This window comes from Danio rerio, chromosome 4 (assembly GCF_052040795.2).
Source record: "Danio rerio strain M-AB ecotype USA chromosome 4, GRCz13ab, whole genome shotgun sequence".
Lineage (NCBI taxonomy): Eukaryota > Metazoa > Chordata > Actinopteri > Cypriniformes > Danionidae > Danio > Danio rerio.
Window position 1 is genome coordinate 65411368 of NC_141024.2, and position 18633 is coordinate 65430000.

The 18633-nt window shown below is 35.7% G+C and overlaps 2 protein-coding genes and 1 long non-coding RNA gene across 28 annotated transcripts in view; 2 read left to right on the forward strand and 1 right to left on the reverse strand.

Moving 5' to 3' along the window:
• The window catches only part of LOC137487288 (uncharacterized), a 372332-nt gene that overhangs the window by 11627 nt on the left and 342072 nt on the right, over positions 1-18633 (forward strand). The gene's annotated exons all lie outside the window — the stretch shown is intronic.
• The window catches only part of LOC110439559 (protein NLRC3-like), a 23077-nt gene continuing 4814 nt past the window's right edge, over positions 371-18633 (forward strand). Inside the window, exons 1-8 of one of the 2 annotated variants that reach the window (XM_087245873.1) lie at positions 371-443; positions 12108-12370; positions 12966-13047; positions 13221-13328; positions 14540-14647; positions 14792-14846; positions 15749-15944; positions 16030-17803. In XM_087245873.1, the coding sequence (XP_087101999.1) occupies positions 13004-13047; positions 13221-13328; positions 14540-14647; positions 14792-14846; positions 15749-15944; positions 16030-17803 (2285 nt within the window). In that variant the 5' untranslated portion in view covers positions 371-443; positions 12108-12370; positions 12966-13003. Of the gene's footprint in view, positions 444-12107; positions 12371-12965; positions 13048-13220; positions 13329-14539; positions 14648-14791; positions 14847-15748; positions 15945-16029; positions 17804-18633 lie in introns of those variants that run through there. The other variant, NM_001444621.1, reaches the window with a different exon arrangement.
• Positions 2469-9551, reverse strand: LOC101885806 (uncharacterized). 25 transcript variants are annotated; one of them, XR_015484277.2, is made up of 11 exons: positions 9481-9551; positions 8969-9059; positions 8264-8313; positions 7308-7415; positions 6960-7090; positions 6785-6831; positions 6565-6655; positions 6358-6468; positions 5018-5089; positions 4432-4519; positions 2469-3096 (listed from the first exon to the last, which is right to left on the reverse strand). It is a non-coding gene; the product is annotated as an uncharacterized LOC101885806 (long non-coding RNA). The 25 variants fall into 25 exon arrangements; XR_015484283.2 differs by having other exon boundaries at positions 4923-5089; XR_015484276.2 differs by having other exon boundaries at positions 6358-6485.

Here is an 18633-nt window from a genome sequence, read left to right on the forward strand (position 1 = left end):
CTAGTTTCAGCATCCTGATCATCTTGAGTTGCTTGTTATATCAGTTCCAGTACTGACTGATCTAATGTTGGTCTTATTGTAAAGTGTCCTATAGAATATATGAACTAACACAGAGATCTGTAAGTGCTGTATTCATATATAGACCCATAATGTTATTTATATTCTTATTTTATAGCTCCAATACTCATTTGTTTTCTTGAAACTTTCTCAAAATCCTCCTTCAACACACTCGAGTTCTGAGAATCTGCACAGATATCTTCAGCGGTTTGTTGTCTTGAAGACACGCCCACAATCAGGAGAATCTCATGAATATTCATGTAAGCACCGCTCTGTGGAGCCAATATTATTTCAGGATACACCTGTAGATCACACAGGTGTGTTTTAGTGAAGTGAAAGAGCTCAGATTGTGTTCCTGTTGCACAAGAGCGTCTGTACTTCTGCAGGTGAGTTTAACAATTCTACATTATGCTGATTTGTGGAGATGATGAAGGGTTTATATGTGTATAAGCGTGTTTATAAGCGTGATTTATAGCACTGTCTGCTCCTGAAGCTCAAAACCTCAAACCAAACACGGTGAAAGCACGTTATGTTAACAATATAGTGGGTTATTTTTATCTATTAAAAGTGTTTGTGCTCTTCTATATCAGGTTGACTTGATAATTTCACATCATTCAGCACAAAATAAACTTTAAACAGTCACGAAATCGAAAGTGAAAGCAGAGCTTCCGTAAACAGGAAGAATGCGGATGTATATATTTCAGCAGCGGCGGGTAAGACAGACGCTCCTGGCGGGAAACACTTTTCAAATTGTAGCTTTCTTAAAAGCAGGGTTTGACAATAAAGATAGCCCAGTATGCATATGTGATCTTAGAATCGAGAAGCAGCAGCAGGACTGATGAAAACAACTGTCTTCACGCGAGCAGAAGAAAGATCACTCGCGCGCACAGGTCATGTGATGCGAGCGGCTGTTTACAAAGCGTGCGCGCTCCCGTTTTCTTCCGCGAAGCGACCGTGCCTGAAAACTCACCTGGTGCGATCTGCTCTCTTTAAACTCGACTGGACAAAAGGTGATGCTTGTGAATCTGCAGACCTGCTGCTTTCAAGAGCTCCAGATTTAAAATAAATGTATTTTTGTGAGCAGCAGCGGCGCCGGTCACTGCTTTCTCTTTTCTTTCCCCATTCTTTAAACCGATTATTAACAGCTCTAATGTTAACGTGATCCTATTATCACACGGTATCCTTTTCACCAGCTTTCCTTTGCTGATTGCTATTTTTGGTAATATGGTTTAATTGTGTGTATATATATATAATAAGATTTTTTTTTAATAGGAGATTAACTCGCTGTTTGGTTAACTGCCCAGACAGCACACATACGTTGGGCCGACGTCGTGCCGATTTTCAAAATTCCATCGGTGCGATGTCGCTCAGGGAGCGTTTGCTAATTGGCAAAATGTCGCCGCGACGTCGGCAAATGATCGGAAACGCTGTCCGGCCGATGTTAGGACGACGCAACCGGAAATACCGGCCGCGCCGCGGAGGCGCTGTTCTCAGGCGTTTTGCTCATACTTATGGACCACTAGCTGCAGCAGCTGCTTATTTATAATAAACACGACACACCACTCTCAATAACAGTTGAAGATTTATTCATATTTTCACAAACATACAAATAGATTAACATACTTTTATCACACATAACCATGTTTTACCACGTTTAAAACAAAACCAACAAGTTGTACTATAACCATGGCTGAACTAATGTGCAACTAAGATTTTAAATACAAAGTCCATTGCAGCATTTATATTAAGACCATAGGAATATTTACAAGTACTTCAAAACATGTACACTAAGGGTGACTATAGTTTACTATAGTAAAAACACAAATAACTTGTGTAAGCACATGTTATAATGCTTATAATTTCTTAAATAGTGTTAAAGAAAATGCATGTTTCCAAGACTATAATTTTAAAATACAAGATAATTCCAGTCATGTGTTCAGTATCCAAAAGACTTTCTTCAGGAAGTTACAATAATAAAAGAGAACACAAACACAAAATAAATACCAAGCAAACAATATTTACAGTAGTAAATAAAATCATACAAATTAAAATAATTGTCTTATAAAATCTTATTAAAGTCTGTAATACAATTTTTTTTTATAAATGGCATTCAACAATTTGCAATCTCCTATGAACTAATAACACATCAATAATATAAAATAACAATACTTTCTCAGAGATAACCAGTTTTTTTAAGCAAACTAATGCACGACACAAAACAGATTTTGTCATTATATATATATATATATATATATATATATATATATATATATATATATATATATATATATATATATATATATATTGTATATAAAAATATTTCAGTTAAACAGAAATTAAGGGATTATATATATATATATATATATATATATATATATATATATATATATATATATATATATATATATATATATATACAATCCCTTAATTTCTGTTTAACGGAAATATTTTTTAACACATTTCTAATCACAATAGTTTTAATAACTCGTTTCTAATAACTGAGTAAATAATATTTGACTAGATATTCTTCAAGACACTTCTATACAGCTTAAAGTGACATTTAGAGGCTTAACTAGGCAGGTTAGGGTAATTAGGCAAGTTATTGTATATCGATGGTTTGTTCTGTAGACAGTCAAAAAAAATTTGCTTAAAGAGGCTGATAATATTGACCTTAAAATGTTTTTTTTTTTTTTTAATTCAAAACTAAAATATAAATAAAAGAAATAAGACTTTCTCCAGAAGAAAACATAACATTTTCTTGCTCTGACCTATATATATATATATATATAAAAACTGGTTGTAAATTGTGTACAATGTTCCAAGAAAACAGATAAAATTAAAAGATATAACCTGTCATTTAGTTTTGTTTTATCTTGTGGAATGTTGCTTACACATAAAAGGGGATAAATAGGTGGAATAAAAAGTGTGTTGCCATCCTCTAAATTGTTCTTGTATGTTGTCTTCAACTTTAGTCTTCACAAGTGAGGCTGGCCCAAACCGGGACTGCAGTAGCCAAATCTAATCCTTGTTGTGGGAACCCTTAAATAAAGCAAGAAACCAAAAGGAGAAAGATTAGCATTGCAGCAGTTCATATTACCACAAATATATATTATTTGTTTCATGACATATAACTGGAGTATGTGTTATGCAAGTGCCTAGCTAAAATAATTAATTTAATTTTACCTTAAAGAGTATGTCTGAGCCCTAATTTTCAGAAAAGCCATTTGAAAGTTAAATTCCTTATGAAATCATAATGAATGTTTTTTTTTTTGGTTTTTAGTATCATTGTGTTAGTATAAATCTGTATCTAAATATATGTCTAATCTTCAGATACCACATTACATGCAAATCAAACTAAGTTTCGTCAACTAAAATGTCACACTGTACACCACATTTAATATATAATAGCTAGGGCCAGGAGGAATCTGCAGATGTTTTTTTGCTATTTCTGCTGAAAATTTTGGTGGAGGTCTGCGGATTTCTGCGGAATTATTTTGGGAGTATCATAACTTAAACCTTAATATATGAAATAAAAAAAATAATATATTTAAGTTTTATTTAATGTTTAAAATGCAAATCCAATTAGATTCACTTTATTTGGTAAATAAAGCAAGTTTTTTATATAACATATCTAGTAAGACAGAAAATATTACTGTACAAACCTCATTGTACATAAATCAGACGAACATTTTAACATTAGTCAATAATATTACTGAAATTAATTTAAAAACTGAATAAATATAGATTTACACACATTTACTCAAGTAAATAAACAGAATTAATGATAGGCTAAACATCTGCGGAGTTCTGCAAAAATTCCGGGTGAGCCTAATCATAGCTTTATTTCTGCTACAAAAACAATTATATGTAGGCTATAGAGGAGGATATATAAAGAAATTATATATTCAACTCTCTAATTAAATGCACCTGATGCAGCTAATCGAGTCTTTTAGGCTTATTTGAAAACTTAAATGACGTGTTGGACCACAGTTGGACAACGCTCAGTGAGAATACTTTTTTGCACAAATTCTTTTTGTTTTAAAGAAACATGTCTGATTGCTAGCAATCATCAAAGAGCAAACTTTTTTGTTTTTCAAATAAATACTATGCTCTTAAAAATAAACTTTTTATACATCAAGAATACTATTTAAAATGTTTTATATTTAAAAAAACAGCTAGAGGACAGAATCAGTACATTGGAATACTATTTTTTCAGAAGGATCATGTGACACTATTAATTATATACACTGTATTAAATTCACAGTATTACTGCTTGACTGTATTAATTAAATAAAGCTGACACTATCAGAAGAGAATTTACCATACCAACCTAAAAGCTATGAAACAGTAGTGTATGTTTAAGATGTTACTTACTAGTCCTGTTCTACTTTGGAGAGGTTGTCTGAAAGGAGGATCCCTTCAACTCAGCAGAATTCTCAGCAGACCATCAGCGTACACCAATCTAAGAATAAAATAAGCAATTTGTTAAAAACCAAAAATATATATATTTTATATTTCCAGGTTTATAGGAAAGAAGAAAGCTAAAGCAGATTTAAAATGCAGGAAAAAAATAAAACCTATTGACAATTTAATGGCACAACATACCCCAAACTAAGCACGCTCAAATGGTTAATTTACATAAATGACAACGGCTGCACATTATACCAATATTAACTGTTAAGGATTCATTCATTCATTTTCTTTTGGGCTTAGTCCCTTTATTAATCTGGGGTCGCCACAGCGGAATGAAAGGCCAACTTATCCAGCATATGTTTTATGCAGCGGATGCCCTTCCAGCTGCAACCAATACACACTCATTCACACACACTTATACACTATGGTCAATTTTAGCATACCCAATTCACCTATTTCTTTGGACTTGGGAAAACCGGAGCACCCGGAGGAAACCCACGCCAACACGGGGAGAGCATGCAAACTTCACACAGAAACACCAACTGACCCAGCCGAAGCTCGAAGCAGCGACCTTCTTGCTGTGAGGCAAACGTGCTACCCTCTGCGCCACCGTGCTGCCCTGTTAGGGAATCAGATTAATATAAATGAATTGACATGTTTATTTAGTGTCTGACACATTAAATGTTGCATTTTTAAATATTGTTTCATTTTAAGATTTATTTCAGAATTAACTATAGAACCTGGACATATCGTCACATTTTCATGCACAGAAGCATTTCCAAGAACATAGAAAAACAGAATAAAGGCCAACTGAAAAAATAAAAAATAAAAAAAACTCTGACTGAATGCCTTAAGTAACTGGCTAGGAATGGGCAGGTATAAGATTCTGAAGGTATAATCTTAGATAAAAATATCACAGTTTCACAGTATTGTGATTACTGCTCTGAAATGTGTTTTTTTTTTTATCTCTGTGTAAAAAACAGCTACTTTTTCCCCATTGAACATGATATGTTTTATTTTAAGAAACATTTAAAATATTTTGTAACAGTAAACATGCCAGGCTAAATAATAATTTAATAAAATAGTACAATCTTCATTAGACTCAAAAACACTGATTTCTTGTGAAGGCATAATAAGCTATTTGTTTTTCAGATGTTTGCTGAATCGTGAGCTGACCAGTAGCTTTTGATGTGGAGGGTCTTTTGCTGCTGTAAATAATGTTGGACTATTTTTTTAAGTCTTTGATAACGCGCTAAAAACCATATACAATGCATCCGGAAAGTATTGATAGCGCTTTACTTTTTCCACATTTTTAATGTTTCAGTCTTATTGCAAAATGTATTAAATTCATTAATTTCCTCAAAATTCTACACACAATCCCCATAATGTGTGTTGACCCGATTTTAGTTAATCATTTACAAGTCAATATTGCCTATACGGATTGTAATTTTAAAAAAAATTAACATGTAAAATTGCAGTGTTAATTGCAATGCCATCAAACATTTTAGACGCACCAGTGCAAAAAGCTAGTCTAGAGCACTTGGAATGCTGGTGTAGTTCTAGTTAAATTCAGTTCAGTTAAAGGTGTATATGCAGCCGGTCTCAAGTATAGGATTCAGTATTTAACTAATCTTAGAAACTAAACATTTACGAGTCTGTATTAGCCAGCTCATGTACTACAATGTAACATACTGTATATTGCCACCTTGATACTTAAGCTTTCTTTAAAATATTTTGTGTTCAACCGATTAATTAATTCTTTCATTTAATTTTTTTCAGTGCAATAGTATAGCTTACACTGGTGTATTTGTATGGACCCCCCAAAATAGCGGAGGCCACTTTCTGGCCAACCAAGTATAAACTTCTAGCCTAGCCACTGTGAACTACCTGTCTGTCCTGCTCCAGAACTCTTTGTCGGCTGCTTGTATGTCTGGATAGTCTTTTAACACTGACAAATACAGCCTCTGCACATCCTCACAACCAGGAGAACAGAATGACCTGAAAAATATAACCAACTGAAATCAGTTGAAATGTATATTGTCTTGTGATGATGACACAAAAATAAATTATTTTTCACAAAGGATGTGCTGTTACCTATGAAACGGTCTATAATGAATGATCTTTTGATCCTGTTTCCTTGATGTCATTCACTCAGAGATGGTTTGGACATTTGATTGTATCTAAACTGTAATGAATTTAAGTTACAAAAACATTGATAGCAGGACCATTGATCTTGTAACTCATACAAATTGTTAAGTATTGAACAAGTCTGCAACCAAACTAGTCAAGTTAATAATACTAATCTCAACTCAACTATGATTAGTTGTCTTGTTTCTGCTGCCCAGACGGTCTCTCCACCTGCTGATAAAAAAGGAAAAATTATGGTATTTTTACAACAATGAAACTGCAAACAACTTAACTATATGGGGGTAAGCAGTGAGCATCTTTTATTATAAGCAATTTCCTGAATACTTTGTCACTGGTATTACCTAAAAACCAAACGTCCCAAGTTTGGCTCATAGCTGTCCACACATCTGCCCAGTAGCTTGTGGTAATACTGAAGACACTGATCAGCTGGTCCAACTGAGTTTGGAGTTGAACTGCAATCAGGCATCCAATACTGCAAAGAAAGAGAAACTCACTTTGGGTTAACAAATAATGTAATCCCATCCACGCATTTCAAGTAATTGTGCAGTTAATTCTCTTATTGAATTTTCTGAGAGCTTATGAATATATTTTGTCTTCCCAAAATAGCATGTACTGAAACACAACATTATATAAATATAATTTAATAAGAGCGTGACGTGGTGGCACAATAGGTAGTGCTGTCGCCTTACAGCAAGGATGCTGACTCGAGCCTCGGCTGGATCAGCTGGCATTTCTGTGTGGAGTTTGCAAATTCTCCCTGCGTTTGCGTGGGTTTTCTCTGGGTGCTCCGGTTTTGCCTACAAGTCCAAAGACATGGGGTACAGGTGAATTGGGTAGGCTAAATTGTCTGTAGTGTATGAGTGAGAATAAGCGTATATGGTTGTTTCCCAGTGATTGGTTGCAGCTGTAAGGGCATCCACTGCGTAAAACATATGCTGGATAAGTTGACAGTTCATTCCGTTGTGGTTACCCCAGATTAATAAAGGGACTAAGCAGAAAAGAAAATGAATGAATGAATTTAATAAGAGTTAAACTGATCTGTTAACATGTCTGTCAGGAGCTGATCTACCTTATAATTAATTTTTTGCTTAATTCTTTTTAAAAGGGAAATCAATACCCACACATATACATATATATACACACATATATATATAAAATGTATATAAAAATATAATATATATAAAAAATGGTTCCAGTAGTAACGCTCCTTAAAGTTAAACTACATATTCACATTCCTCATCTGTCTACTGTTACATTATACTAATTACTGTTACAAACAGTGGCCGAGAGTGCGAAAGAGAGTAATAAAACACAGACAAAGAAGACAGCTTTGTCACTTTTTCTATGCTATTTGTGAGATTGTGTATGTTGTCAAACTGATGAAAATGTTTTCTCAATTTACTTTAACATTTTTATAACTTACAGCCGTTTTTAAATTTAAAAGTATTTTAAACATGGATGGACATCTAAATGCATATAGGGCACATCTCAAAACATTATTAAATTTTTCCAGATAAATCAATTTTGAATTAAAACGTATATTAATCTCTAGACTTGCATCTCCCTGATCTTTTTAAAAGAACGGCCCCTCGTTTGCTCATCACTGTTTGACAAGTGTCTGGCAGTCCGTCAAAAATATACTTACATATAAAGATGTTCATCAGCTACACGGCACTTAGGTTAAACTTTGACCTCCTTTTCAGTTGATGTGAAAAACAAAACCAAAAGAAAGACAAAACAAAACGACATATCATGCCTGTACAAATCAAAATTTATTCATTTAGGGCTTAAATTGACTTGTTTGAGGATGAGTTAAGGTGTAAGGGATGGGTGAACGGTGTAAATATACATGTAATTCATAGCTATGATGTAAAGCTGAATTTTCAGCATCATTACTCAAGTCTTCAGCGTCACTTGATCTTTCAGAAATCTTTTTTAAAGATGTTGATTTAGTGCTTGAGGTTGAACTAATATAATGGTGATTATCAAATGGTGCTGATTTGCTGCTCAAGAAACATTTCTGATTGCTATCAATGCTAAAAACAGATGTGATGACAAATAATTTAGTGTAAACTTTTTTCTAAGATTTAATAAATCAATTAATCATAAAAAAATTAAACAAAATGAAAATAACAAATATTACTTCATTAGCAGCAAATCTGCATATTTATTAAGTTCTGAAGAATCATGTGATGTGAAATTTAACACCACTCACATGTTTCAATGTCAAAACTTTCTTAAAATAACTGCAATAAAGACAAGTAACAGATGCATAATATATAGACATGTAACATGTGCATAATGATGTGCAATGGAAATTCATATGAGTTAATCCTCTGCTTAAAGTTACCTGTCTTTTCTGCATCTCTGTGATTAGCTCCCTTCAGAAATTTAGGAATGTTGTGTTATGTTTTCTGTAGCAGGGGGTTATTCTCTCACTCCTGAAACCACAGAACACTTTTTTACTTAACATTTGTTTAAGATAACGTTACTATGAAATATCAAAACACGATTGAACTTTTGATTCACGGTCCTTTACAGTACAATGCGTATTAGACTAACGTTACGTATGGAGTGCATTAAATAAAACATTGACAAAACCTCTCATCTACACATAAAGAATAAATAAAAGCCTAAACTTTAACAAACAAGTTTAACAAGAGCTTACATTAAGTAAGTTAACGTAACGTTAATATTACCCCGACGCTAACGTTACCAGTGCTAATATGCTAACGGACTTTTACGAAGACTTACCACTCTTATATAACATAATATTCAACTGAATATTCATCAATTGCCAATAATAAAAGTGTGAGGAACAGTTTTATGTAGTATTTGCTTTGTTTTAGGGACTAAACTTACCTGAAAACTGTCAAAACGGCAGCTTGAGAGAAGTCGTGTTGTGTCTTTCAGGTGGTGTCGTGTCGTGTTGTAGCTTCGTTTCCCATAGCAACATCCCCTCCGCTCCAGTGTTGGAATGAGACGCGCGCGCGCACATCAAAGTCATGCAGTATTACATTTATAAACATGATCACTTCATAGACTATTTAAATAATAACCTTGTATTTTATATATTGAATTTAAAATGTATTTAGTAGTTTTATATACGCTATTATCTTTAAGACGAGCTTTATAGCCTACTAATCTGTTACAAAACAAACACTTATTTGTGCATCAGATTCACTGTCAAAAATAAATAACCAATAAATATAAATGCAAGTATATATAAAACAAAGATGTCACTCTGTAAAAAGGTGTTTATTTTAATTAAACAGCCGAACATGCAGAACATACTTGATTTTTACACTGGGAAAAATGTATTAGAAAAAGCCACAATAAAAAAAAGCAAACAGCAGTTAACACCAGAAAAAAACAACGTTTTCATTATTTAAGCATAACAACAAAACTTTTTATATTTTAATGAATTGAAATCATGTGTTGTAGGCATTTTGGTCAGTTTTACTGCATTAATGTAGACTATTTAAAGCTGGACCGACCGACGCAGTTCACATGATGCATGTCGCGTTTGTCTAATTTATTATGCACGCAAAAACTTACTTGTAAACCAAATATGTTGCCGGATTCCTTCATGGGCATGAGAGATAAAGTGCTTATGAAGTGCTTCGTCGGCCTCTGGTCGTTAACCGATGCAGAGCCGACGTTTGTTGAGCTGGAACAATAGAACACACGACCGAACGATCATGCGTATGTTTGGCCGACCATATACCGATGTTAGAATTAAAGGGGCCGACGTGTTGACCTTCGGCCGACGTCGGCCCAACGTATGTGTGCTGTCTGGGTGGTGATCAGGAACCTTTAGCCAGAAAAGTTTTTTTTTTAAACAAAAAGAGGATGTATACAGCTATATTCAGCTTGTTTTGACACATTAATTAAAAAAAAATTGTGGCTAAGAAATACAGCCCCTTTACAGCCCTGGAGTTTCAAGGCTTAGACCGGCCCACCTCAGTTCACGACTGACTATATTAAAATCAGGTCATTTCCAGTTCAGTTTCTAATGACACGATCACGTCTTATTCAAGCACACAGCTGCTTTTAAGATTAAAGGGTAGCTGAATCTCCAACACTATTCTTTACAACAGCACAACGTCCTTTCCTGCAATATCTGAATATATATTCTGTGCTAAATTCTTTATAGATATCCAGTCCTTTATAACGGAGCTCACACGAAAAATAAAATATGTACACCTATATTAGTAACCCAAACAGTATTACATGTCTTAGCACTAAAAATGAAAATAAATGACTCGGGTGAGGTTTGAACTCCGGTCAGCGGCGTCATAATGAAACGTGCTGACCACAATGGCTTTAGCATTTACTCTCCTTTTTAGATTTCTGATCAAGGTATGTCAGATTTATTTCAGTTTTTCTCCTTTGGTTTGTGCTAACTGATCCTGAATCTGTGAACTCTTTTCCACCGATTTAAAGGTTTTAATCATTCCCTGATTTCAATAAAGAGTTACTGTAAAGATCTATTAAGATGACTAAGTTATCTGTATTTAATTTAAACATTCCCTTTTATAATGATTTGTGCATAACTATGTATTCCCTAATGCAGTGGTTCTCAAACTGTTTTCATCAAGTACCACCTCAGAAAAAAATTGTCTCTCCAAGTGCCACCAAAATGAGCAGTATTGAAATACAGTAGCGTAGTAGGCCCAATAAAGCAGCTACAACTCTGCACAGTTAAAAAACGTGGCAGATTACCTCAGAAATATAGGCTATATGTCATATACGGCATATTATATCCATCATTTTAGATACATTTTGAAATATGTGTAGCATGTACATGACATATTTCATTCCTCCGCGTACCACTAAAGGAAGCCTGCCACAGTTTGAGCACCACTGCCCTAATGTTATTTGCCTTTAAACATATAATAAAAAGAACAAATAAATAAATAAGAGCTGCTAAATTTGATTTTACTGATAATAATAAATCATTTCTAACAACCAAGACACGTCAACCCTGTCTTAGTTTCTGAGGAGAAATATTAATATTTTTATTGACATTTATCCTGAATTTTAAGTAATGACAGCAAAAAAATAGTATTTAACATCAGTATTGTAATAGCGAGTGTAGACAAACAGATATATTGATTAAAATAAGAGTTTGAAAACCCCTTCAGAAATAGAGAGATAACACATGTACATTCACATTATGTGCTGCAAACAATAAATAAAAGACAAACTACAACATTTGAACTGAATGTAATGCTGTTTAATGGTTTTCTTGGTTTGTCCTCTGGTTAAACATTATTCATTTGTGTGTGCTGTTTCTCTTCACTGTGATCTTCAGTTATTTTGTTCAGTTAGTTCAGTTTTGCCTTTGGTACTGACTAATCTATAGTATAAACACACTTATTGAATATTATTGAACAGCATCCTATAGAAAATAATAATAATATAGCAGAGAGATCTGTATGAGGTGTACTCATTTATATATAGAAATCTCTAATCTTATTTTATAGGTTCAACATTGCTGTAAATATTCATCAGTGACCTCTCAGATTTCATCTTAAATACCTTCTCTAAAGCTTCCTTCAACACACTCGTCTTCAGGACACGCCCACAGTCAGGAGAATCTCATGAATATTCATGTCAGAGTCACTCAGAGGAGCCAATAATATTTGAGGATGTACCTGTAGATCACACAGGTGTGTTTTAGTGAAGTGAAAGAGTGAAAGAGCTCAGATTGTGTTCCTGCTGCACAAGAGCGTCTGTACTTCTGCAGGTGAGTTTAACACTTCTACATTACGCTGATTTGTGGAGATGATGAAGGGGTTTTATATGTGTGAGTGTGATTTAAATGTCTGATCCTGAAGATCAAATCCTCAAACACAGATTAAACACTGAGTCAAACACGCTCATTTAAACACTGTGTCTAAAAGCTTTATTTTTAATCCCTTTAAAGTGTTTGTGCTCTTCTATATCAGACTGACTCAATAGTGTCCAAAGATTCAGCATTAAATATAACTCTAAACATTCAGAGTCACCAAATCAAAAGTAAAGTTAAAGCAGACCTTCCAGTTGAACAGGAAGAAAAGCTGAAAAACAACAAGCTGACGATCCTTAAACAACACTGCATTTAACCCTTTACTGTCAGAGTAACTCATTAACCAAATAGCCTCTTTAGTAGAGAGACATTTTAATACTCACTAAATCAACAATTGGCTGAACCTGAACTTCTCTTGATAAACTCTATATAACATGCATTTACCTTAAATCAAATGTGAAACAGCTGAGATGTCAGATCAGGGTTAAACCAACTGCATTCATGTTAAGGACTATATATATATATGTGTGTGTGTGTATGATTGTTTCCTCAGAGCTCTGCTAATGTCTGCATTGGTGTTTTAGCTGCAGTATGGCAGAGGAGCGAGTAAAGGACTCTCTCTCAGAGAAACACAGGTATTGACTCTGTTTCTACACCATTATTTCAACATGACAACAGACAGATCTTCAGTCAACTATTAGTCTGTGCTGAATTAAACTGAACAAACTCATATTTGTCTGATAAACTCTTGTAAAGGAGACTGAAGTTTGTCCTGCAGTTTATTCCTCTGGTGTGTTTGTGTGTTCAGTGTGAGATCAGGATCATGTGTGTCCAGCTCTGTGTCTCTGAAGAGTGACCAGTCTAAAGATGGTCGTCCTCCGAACTTCAGTGAGAAAACACCATCATCAGTCAAAAGGTATTTAGTGTTTTACATTATTAAACACACTTGGACTGTATTGAACATGTTATTGTGAAACAACAATCCAGAAAATAGTGTCATTAGTAAATGAATCAGTTGTTTGGATGAATCAAATGACTCAATGACTTTTGGTGAATTTAGACATTTACAGACACCTAGTGATGGTTTTAGTTTCTTATTCAGAGTATTTTTTTAGACAGGCAAGGGGACAAAACAAGCAATCAATCATAATCAAGAGTAATCCACAAAGAGTAATCCAATATCCAGACAGCTAACAATAAACACAGAAGATTAAAACACAAACCAGCGAAACACGCTCTGAGTGTACATGAACGAGTAACACACCGCTAATCCACAAGAGTACTCCAGTAAACAGAGCTGATGGCTGATTTTGGAGCGCTGCTTCATGAAGCTTCAATACCTTTACATTTATTTTGTTGTAAATCAGTGGATCAGAGCATTTGACAGATCTATTGACAGTTCAGTTTAGCCAGTTCTAGTAAATGTTTGGTCGTCCCACACATCTTTTATTAAAGGATTATAAGGCCACTGTTCTCTGAGGAACCTTCAGTGCAGCAGAAATGTTTCTGTAACCTTGGCCAGATCTGTGTCTTGCCACAATTCAGTCTCTGAGCTGTTCAGGCAGTTCCTCTGACCTCATGATTGTCATTGGCTCTGAGATGCATTGTGAGCTGTAAGCTCTTATATAGACAGGTGCGTGGCGTTAATCAAGTCCAATCAGTGTAATCAAACACAGCTGGACTCAACTGAAGGTGAAGAACCATCTCAAGGAGGATCAGAAGAAATGGACAGCAGCTGAGTTCACAGCAAAGAGTCTGAACCATGTGATATTTCAGCTTTTCTTTATTAATAAATCTGCAAAAACGTCTACAGTTCAGTGTTGTTCTGTCAGTATGGGCTGCTGTGTGGACATTAATGAGGAAACAATGAACTTAAATGATTTTAGCAAATGGCTGCAATAGAACATGAGTGGGTCTGAATACTTTCTGTACGCACTGTAAGTCTAATCTGTTTAACAGACCTGATCAGCCTGACCTTGAGCTAAGAGTTACTTTGTGCTAGTTTGGTGTTGGGTGAAATGTGTTTTTTCCCAATAATTGTCTCATCTGTCAGTCTTAATACAAGGTGTACTAAGGAGACTGAAGTTTGTCCTGCAGTTTATTCCTCTGGTGTGTTTGTGTGTTCAGTGTGAGATCAGGATTATGTGTGTCCAGCTCTGTGTCTCTGAAGAGTGACTGGTCAATGGGTCATCTTCCACCAGCACTCAAAGAGAAAACACCATCATCTGCCAGAAGGTATTTTGTGTTTTACATTATTGATCACACATGGATTGTTTCAGGCATATTATTGTGAACCAACAATCCAGTAAAGGAATCACTTCTGAATGAATCAGTAGTGTGAATGAATCAAATGACTCAATGACTTTGACTCATTTACAGACACCTAGTGGCCGATTTAGTTTCTTATTCAGACAATCTCCAGTGGATCTTCCAGGTAGGAAAAACTCATTTATATTCATATTTAAACTGTAAATATAACACAGAGAATGTTTACTGGAAAAGATCCTGCTTCTGCAACACATTTCATTTGTAACTGTTATTTTTCATGTAATTAAAGATGTTAAGAATTAAAGAGTATTTGTCAAGTGAGGAATAATTGACTGCAGTTCATTAAATTATTCGCGAATAGTTCACACACATTACACATTTATTATGTATTATTTTCTAATAATTCAACAGACCAGAGTGGATTATTCTGCAGTTTTTATTAGATGTCTAAACAATGATAGCCCGACCAAAAAAAGGATCAATTTAAGCTAATAAACCTAAAAATCTACTAAACATCTAACTATAGTCCAGAACTAGACTAGTCATCAAACACACAGATCAGACAGATTCACACTGCTGCATATCTGATGACTAGTCTAGTTTTGGGCTGTTGGTAAACATCTATTAGACTTCTTTTAAATATAAATGTAATAACTGAAATCTGTTTGCTGGGATGCTGATGATCCCACAGCTAAAGCCACCATGTTGTGTTCCAGACATTTGTCAGGTTTTTGTCCTCAATCTTCTCCTGTGTGTGAAACTAGTTTCTTACAAATCCAAAGCTTTCTGTGTGTTTTGATGTGATTTTAGACTGTAAAGTTACTGGAATCATTCAGTGTAGAGATATGAAACTGTCATGTGCTCAAAACCTGCCAAATCTGCTTTAGCTGTGTGTTTATCTGAAAATAACAACACCTTACAAAGTTTATCAGCCAATCAGAATCAAGCGTTTAAGTTCGACTCATATTATAATGTCTTTTTGTCTTTATTGAGTAGTTTGTGGACGTACAACTGTATGTTAATGAATGTTTTATTTAAATATTGATCTTCTCTTATCTTCACTCATAGAATCTTGAGAGCAAAATGATCAGATTTCTGAAGAATCAACTGGAAAACTTTAGGAAAATCTTACAACACAAAAACAGACAAGAGTTTGTTAAGGAGTTTAATGAGAACAGAAGCAGAATCACAGAAGCAGCTCTTGATCTCACACTCTTCTTCCTGAGAGAGATGAAGCAAGATCAAGCTGCTGATACTCTCCAGGGTAAGAGACTCATGACCATCAGTCAGACTGACACTTACTAATAAGTCAAGACTAAATCTCTCTGTTTCTTTGCTCCTGTGTTTAGGCGAGCTGTTCTTCATTAATCAGCTTAAATGTAGCCTGAAGAAGAAATATCAAAGTGTGTTTGAAGGAATTGCTCAGCAAGGAGACTCCACACTTCTGAATAACATCTACACAGATCTCTACATCACTCAGGGTGCGAGTGAACAGGTCAACACTGAACATGAGATCAGACAGATTGAAGCTGCTTCCAGACGTCATCAGTCACTAGAGATACAGGTTGAATGCAAACATTTGTTTGAAGCAGCTGAACTAGACGAGCGGATCAGAACTGTCCTGACAAAAGGAGTTGCTGGCATCGGGAAATCAGTCTCTGTGCAAAAGTTTGTTCTGGATTGGGCTGAAGGGAAAGAAAATCAAGACATCAGCTTCATATTTCCTCTTCCATTCAGAGAGATGAACTTAAAGGAGAAAGAAAGACAAAGTTTAAAAGACCTCATAACTCAGTTTTTCCCAGAGACTAAAGGACTGAACCTTACAAGAAGCACACGATTCAAAGCCCTGTTCATCCTTGATGGATTGGATGAATGTCGTCTTCCTCTGAACTTTGCTGGTAATGAGACGTGTGGTGATGTATCTTCAGCAGTCTCTCTGGATGTTCTCCTGACGAACCTCATCAAGGGAAATCTGCTTCCTTCTGCTCTCATCTGGATCACCAGCAGACCAGCAGCTGCCAGTAAGATTCCTGCTGACTGTATCGACCGGCTGACAGAGATACGAGGATTCAATGATGCCCAAAAGGAGGAGTACTTCAGAAAGCGTCTCACAGATCAGAATCAGGCCAGAGAAATCATTGATCACATTAAACAGTCAAAGAGTCTCTTTATTATGTGCCACATCCCAGTCTTCTGCTGGATTTCAGCCACTGTTCTCCAGAACATACTGAGACTGAAACACAGGGCTCATGCTGAAACACTGCAGGAATCTCCCAAGACTCTGACACAGATGTACACACACTTTCTCCGCTTTCAGATCCAGCAGAGCAGAAGAAAGTATGATGGAGAAAACACAGCAGATGTCTCCTGGGATCCAAACCTCATCCTTTCACTGGGGAAACTGGCCTTCCAGCAGCTGGACAGAAACAATGTGATCTTCTATGAGAGCGATCTGAAAGACTGTGGCATTGACGTCTATAAGGCATCGGTGTACTCAGGCATGTGTACCCAGATCTTTAAGGAGGAGACGGGAATCATTCTTGGTACCATGTACTGCTTTCTTCACTTGAGCATTCAGGAGTTCATTGCAGCCCTTTATCAACATCTGCACAGCGAGAGGAAGAGTGGATTTATTTTTAGACAGAAAAGCCGAAATAAAGTCATGATTGATTTCCTGAAGACTGCAGTGGACAAGGCTCTGGAAAGTGAGAATGGACATCTGGACCTTTATCTTCGCTTCCTTCTCGGTCTGTCACTCCAGTCCAATCGACAACTCTTACGAGGCCTGTTGACACAGCAGGATGACAGAGACCAGAGCAAAGAGGAAATAATTGCCTACATCAAGCAGAAACTTGAAGGGAATCTGTCTCCAGAGAGATCTATCAATCTGTTCTACTGTCTAAATGAACTGAACGACCAAACTCTGCTGAAACAGATTCAGTCTCACCTCAGTAGAGGAAGTCTGTCATCTGCTGACCTTTCACCTGCCCAGTGGTCTGCTCTGGTCTTTGTGTTGTTGACCTCAGAGGAGGAGCTGGAGGAGTTTGAGCTTCAGAAATTCCAGAGATCAGACGAGTGTCTCATCAGACTATCAGCAGTCATCAAAACCTCCAAAAGAGCTCTGTAAGTCAAAGTGCCATGTTTACTTGCAGTCGCGCATTTGCCTCATTCATAACAGCAGAACACGCAGGATTCAGCACGTAAATTCACCAGTTATTCTCAGAATACATGCAAGTGAGTGTCTGGTGAACTTAGAGAATAGATTCAACTTTATAGTTACTTTCACCATGCGTATCTGAAATGAATAAAACACATCAGCAAATGATATTTGAATGAATTTGTTTCACAAACTCTAAATGTCTTGTTTTACTAGTGCTTGTTTGTATTTACATGTAAATGTTTATCTAAAACATAAAATAAGCATTAGGCGGTTAAAACGCTGCATAATTGTAATGATGACACGTCTTTCTCTTTATCAGCTCCAGCCAACACACCTGCTGTTGAACTCCCTTCCTCCTAATCCCTGTCTGATGTGCCGAAGTCTATATCAGTGAGCGAGAGAGACCGTGTTCACTCCGCGTGTTTTTTAATAATCAAACGTCCCCATGTCGTGCGAAACAAATCAATTATGAAATTCACTGCCAAAGCTTTGAGTAATCGATTTTTATCAATTTAATTGATTTGTTGTTGCAGCTCTAATACAAATATCTGACATACTCCACTGTGATTGGTGGGCTCGTTTATCAAACTCACGGGCTGCACTAACATTAAACTTTTGAATGAAGGCGGGGCCACAAACTATCGTCTCAAGAGTATCAGACCACGGGTTTGAAAACCCTGCTGTAGAAGCAGCGCACGGCTCTCACACTGCCCCCTATTGACGAGCACTCACAAATACAGCTGTCACTTAAAAATACCGGTATTAAAAAAATTCGGAATTGTATTGTTTTGAG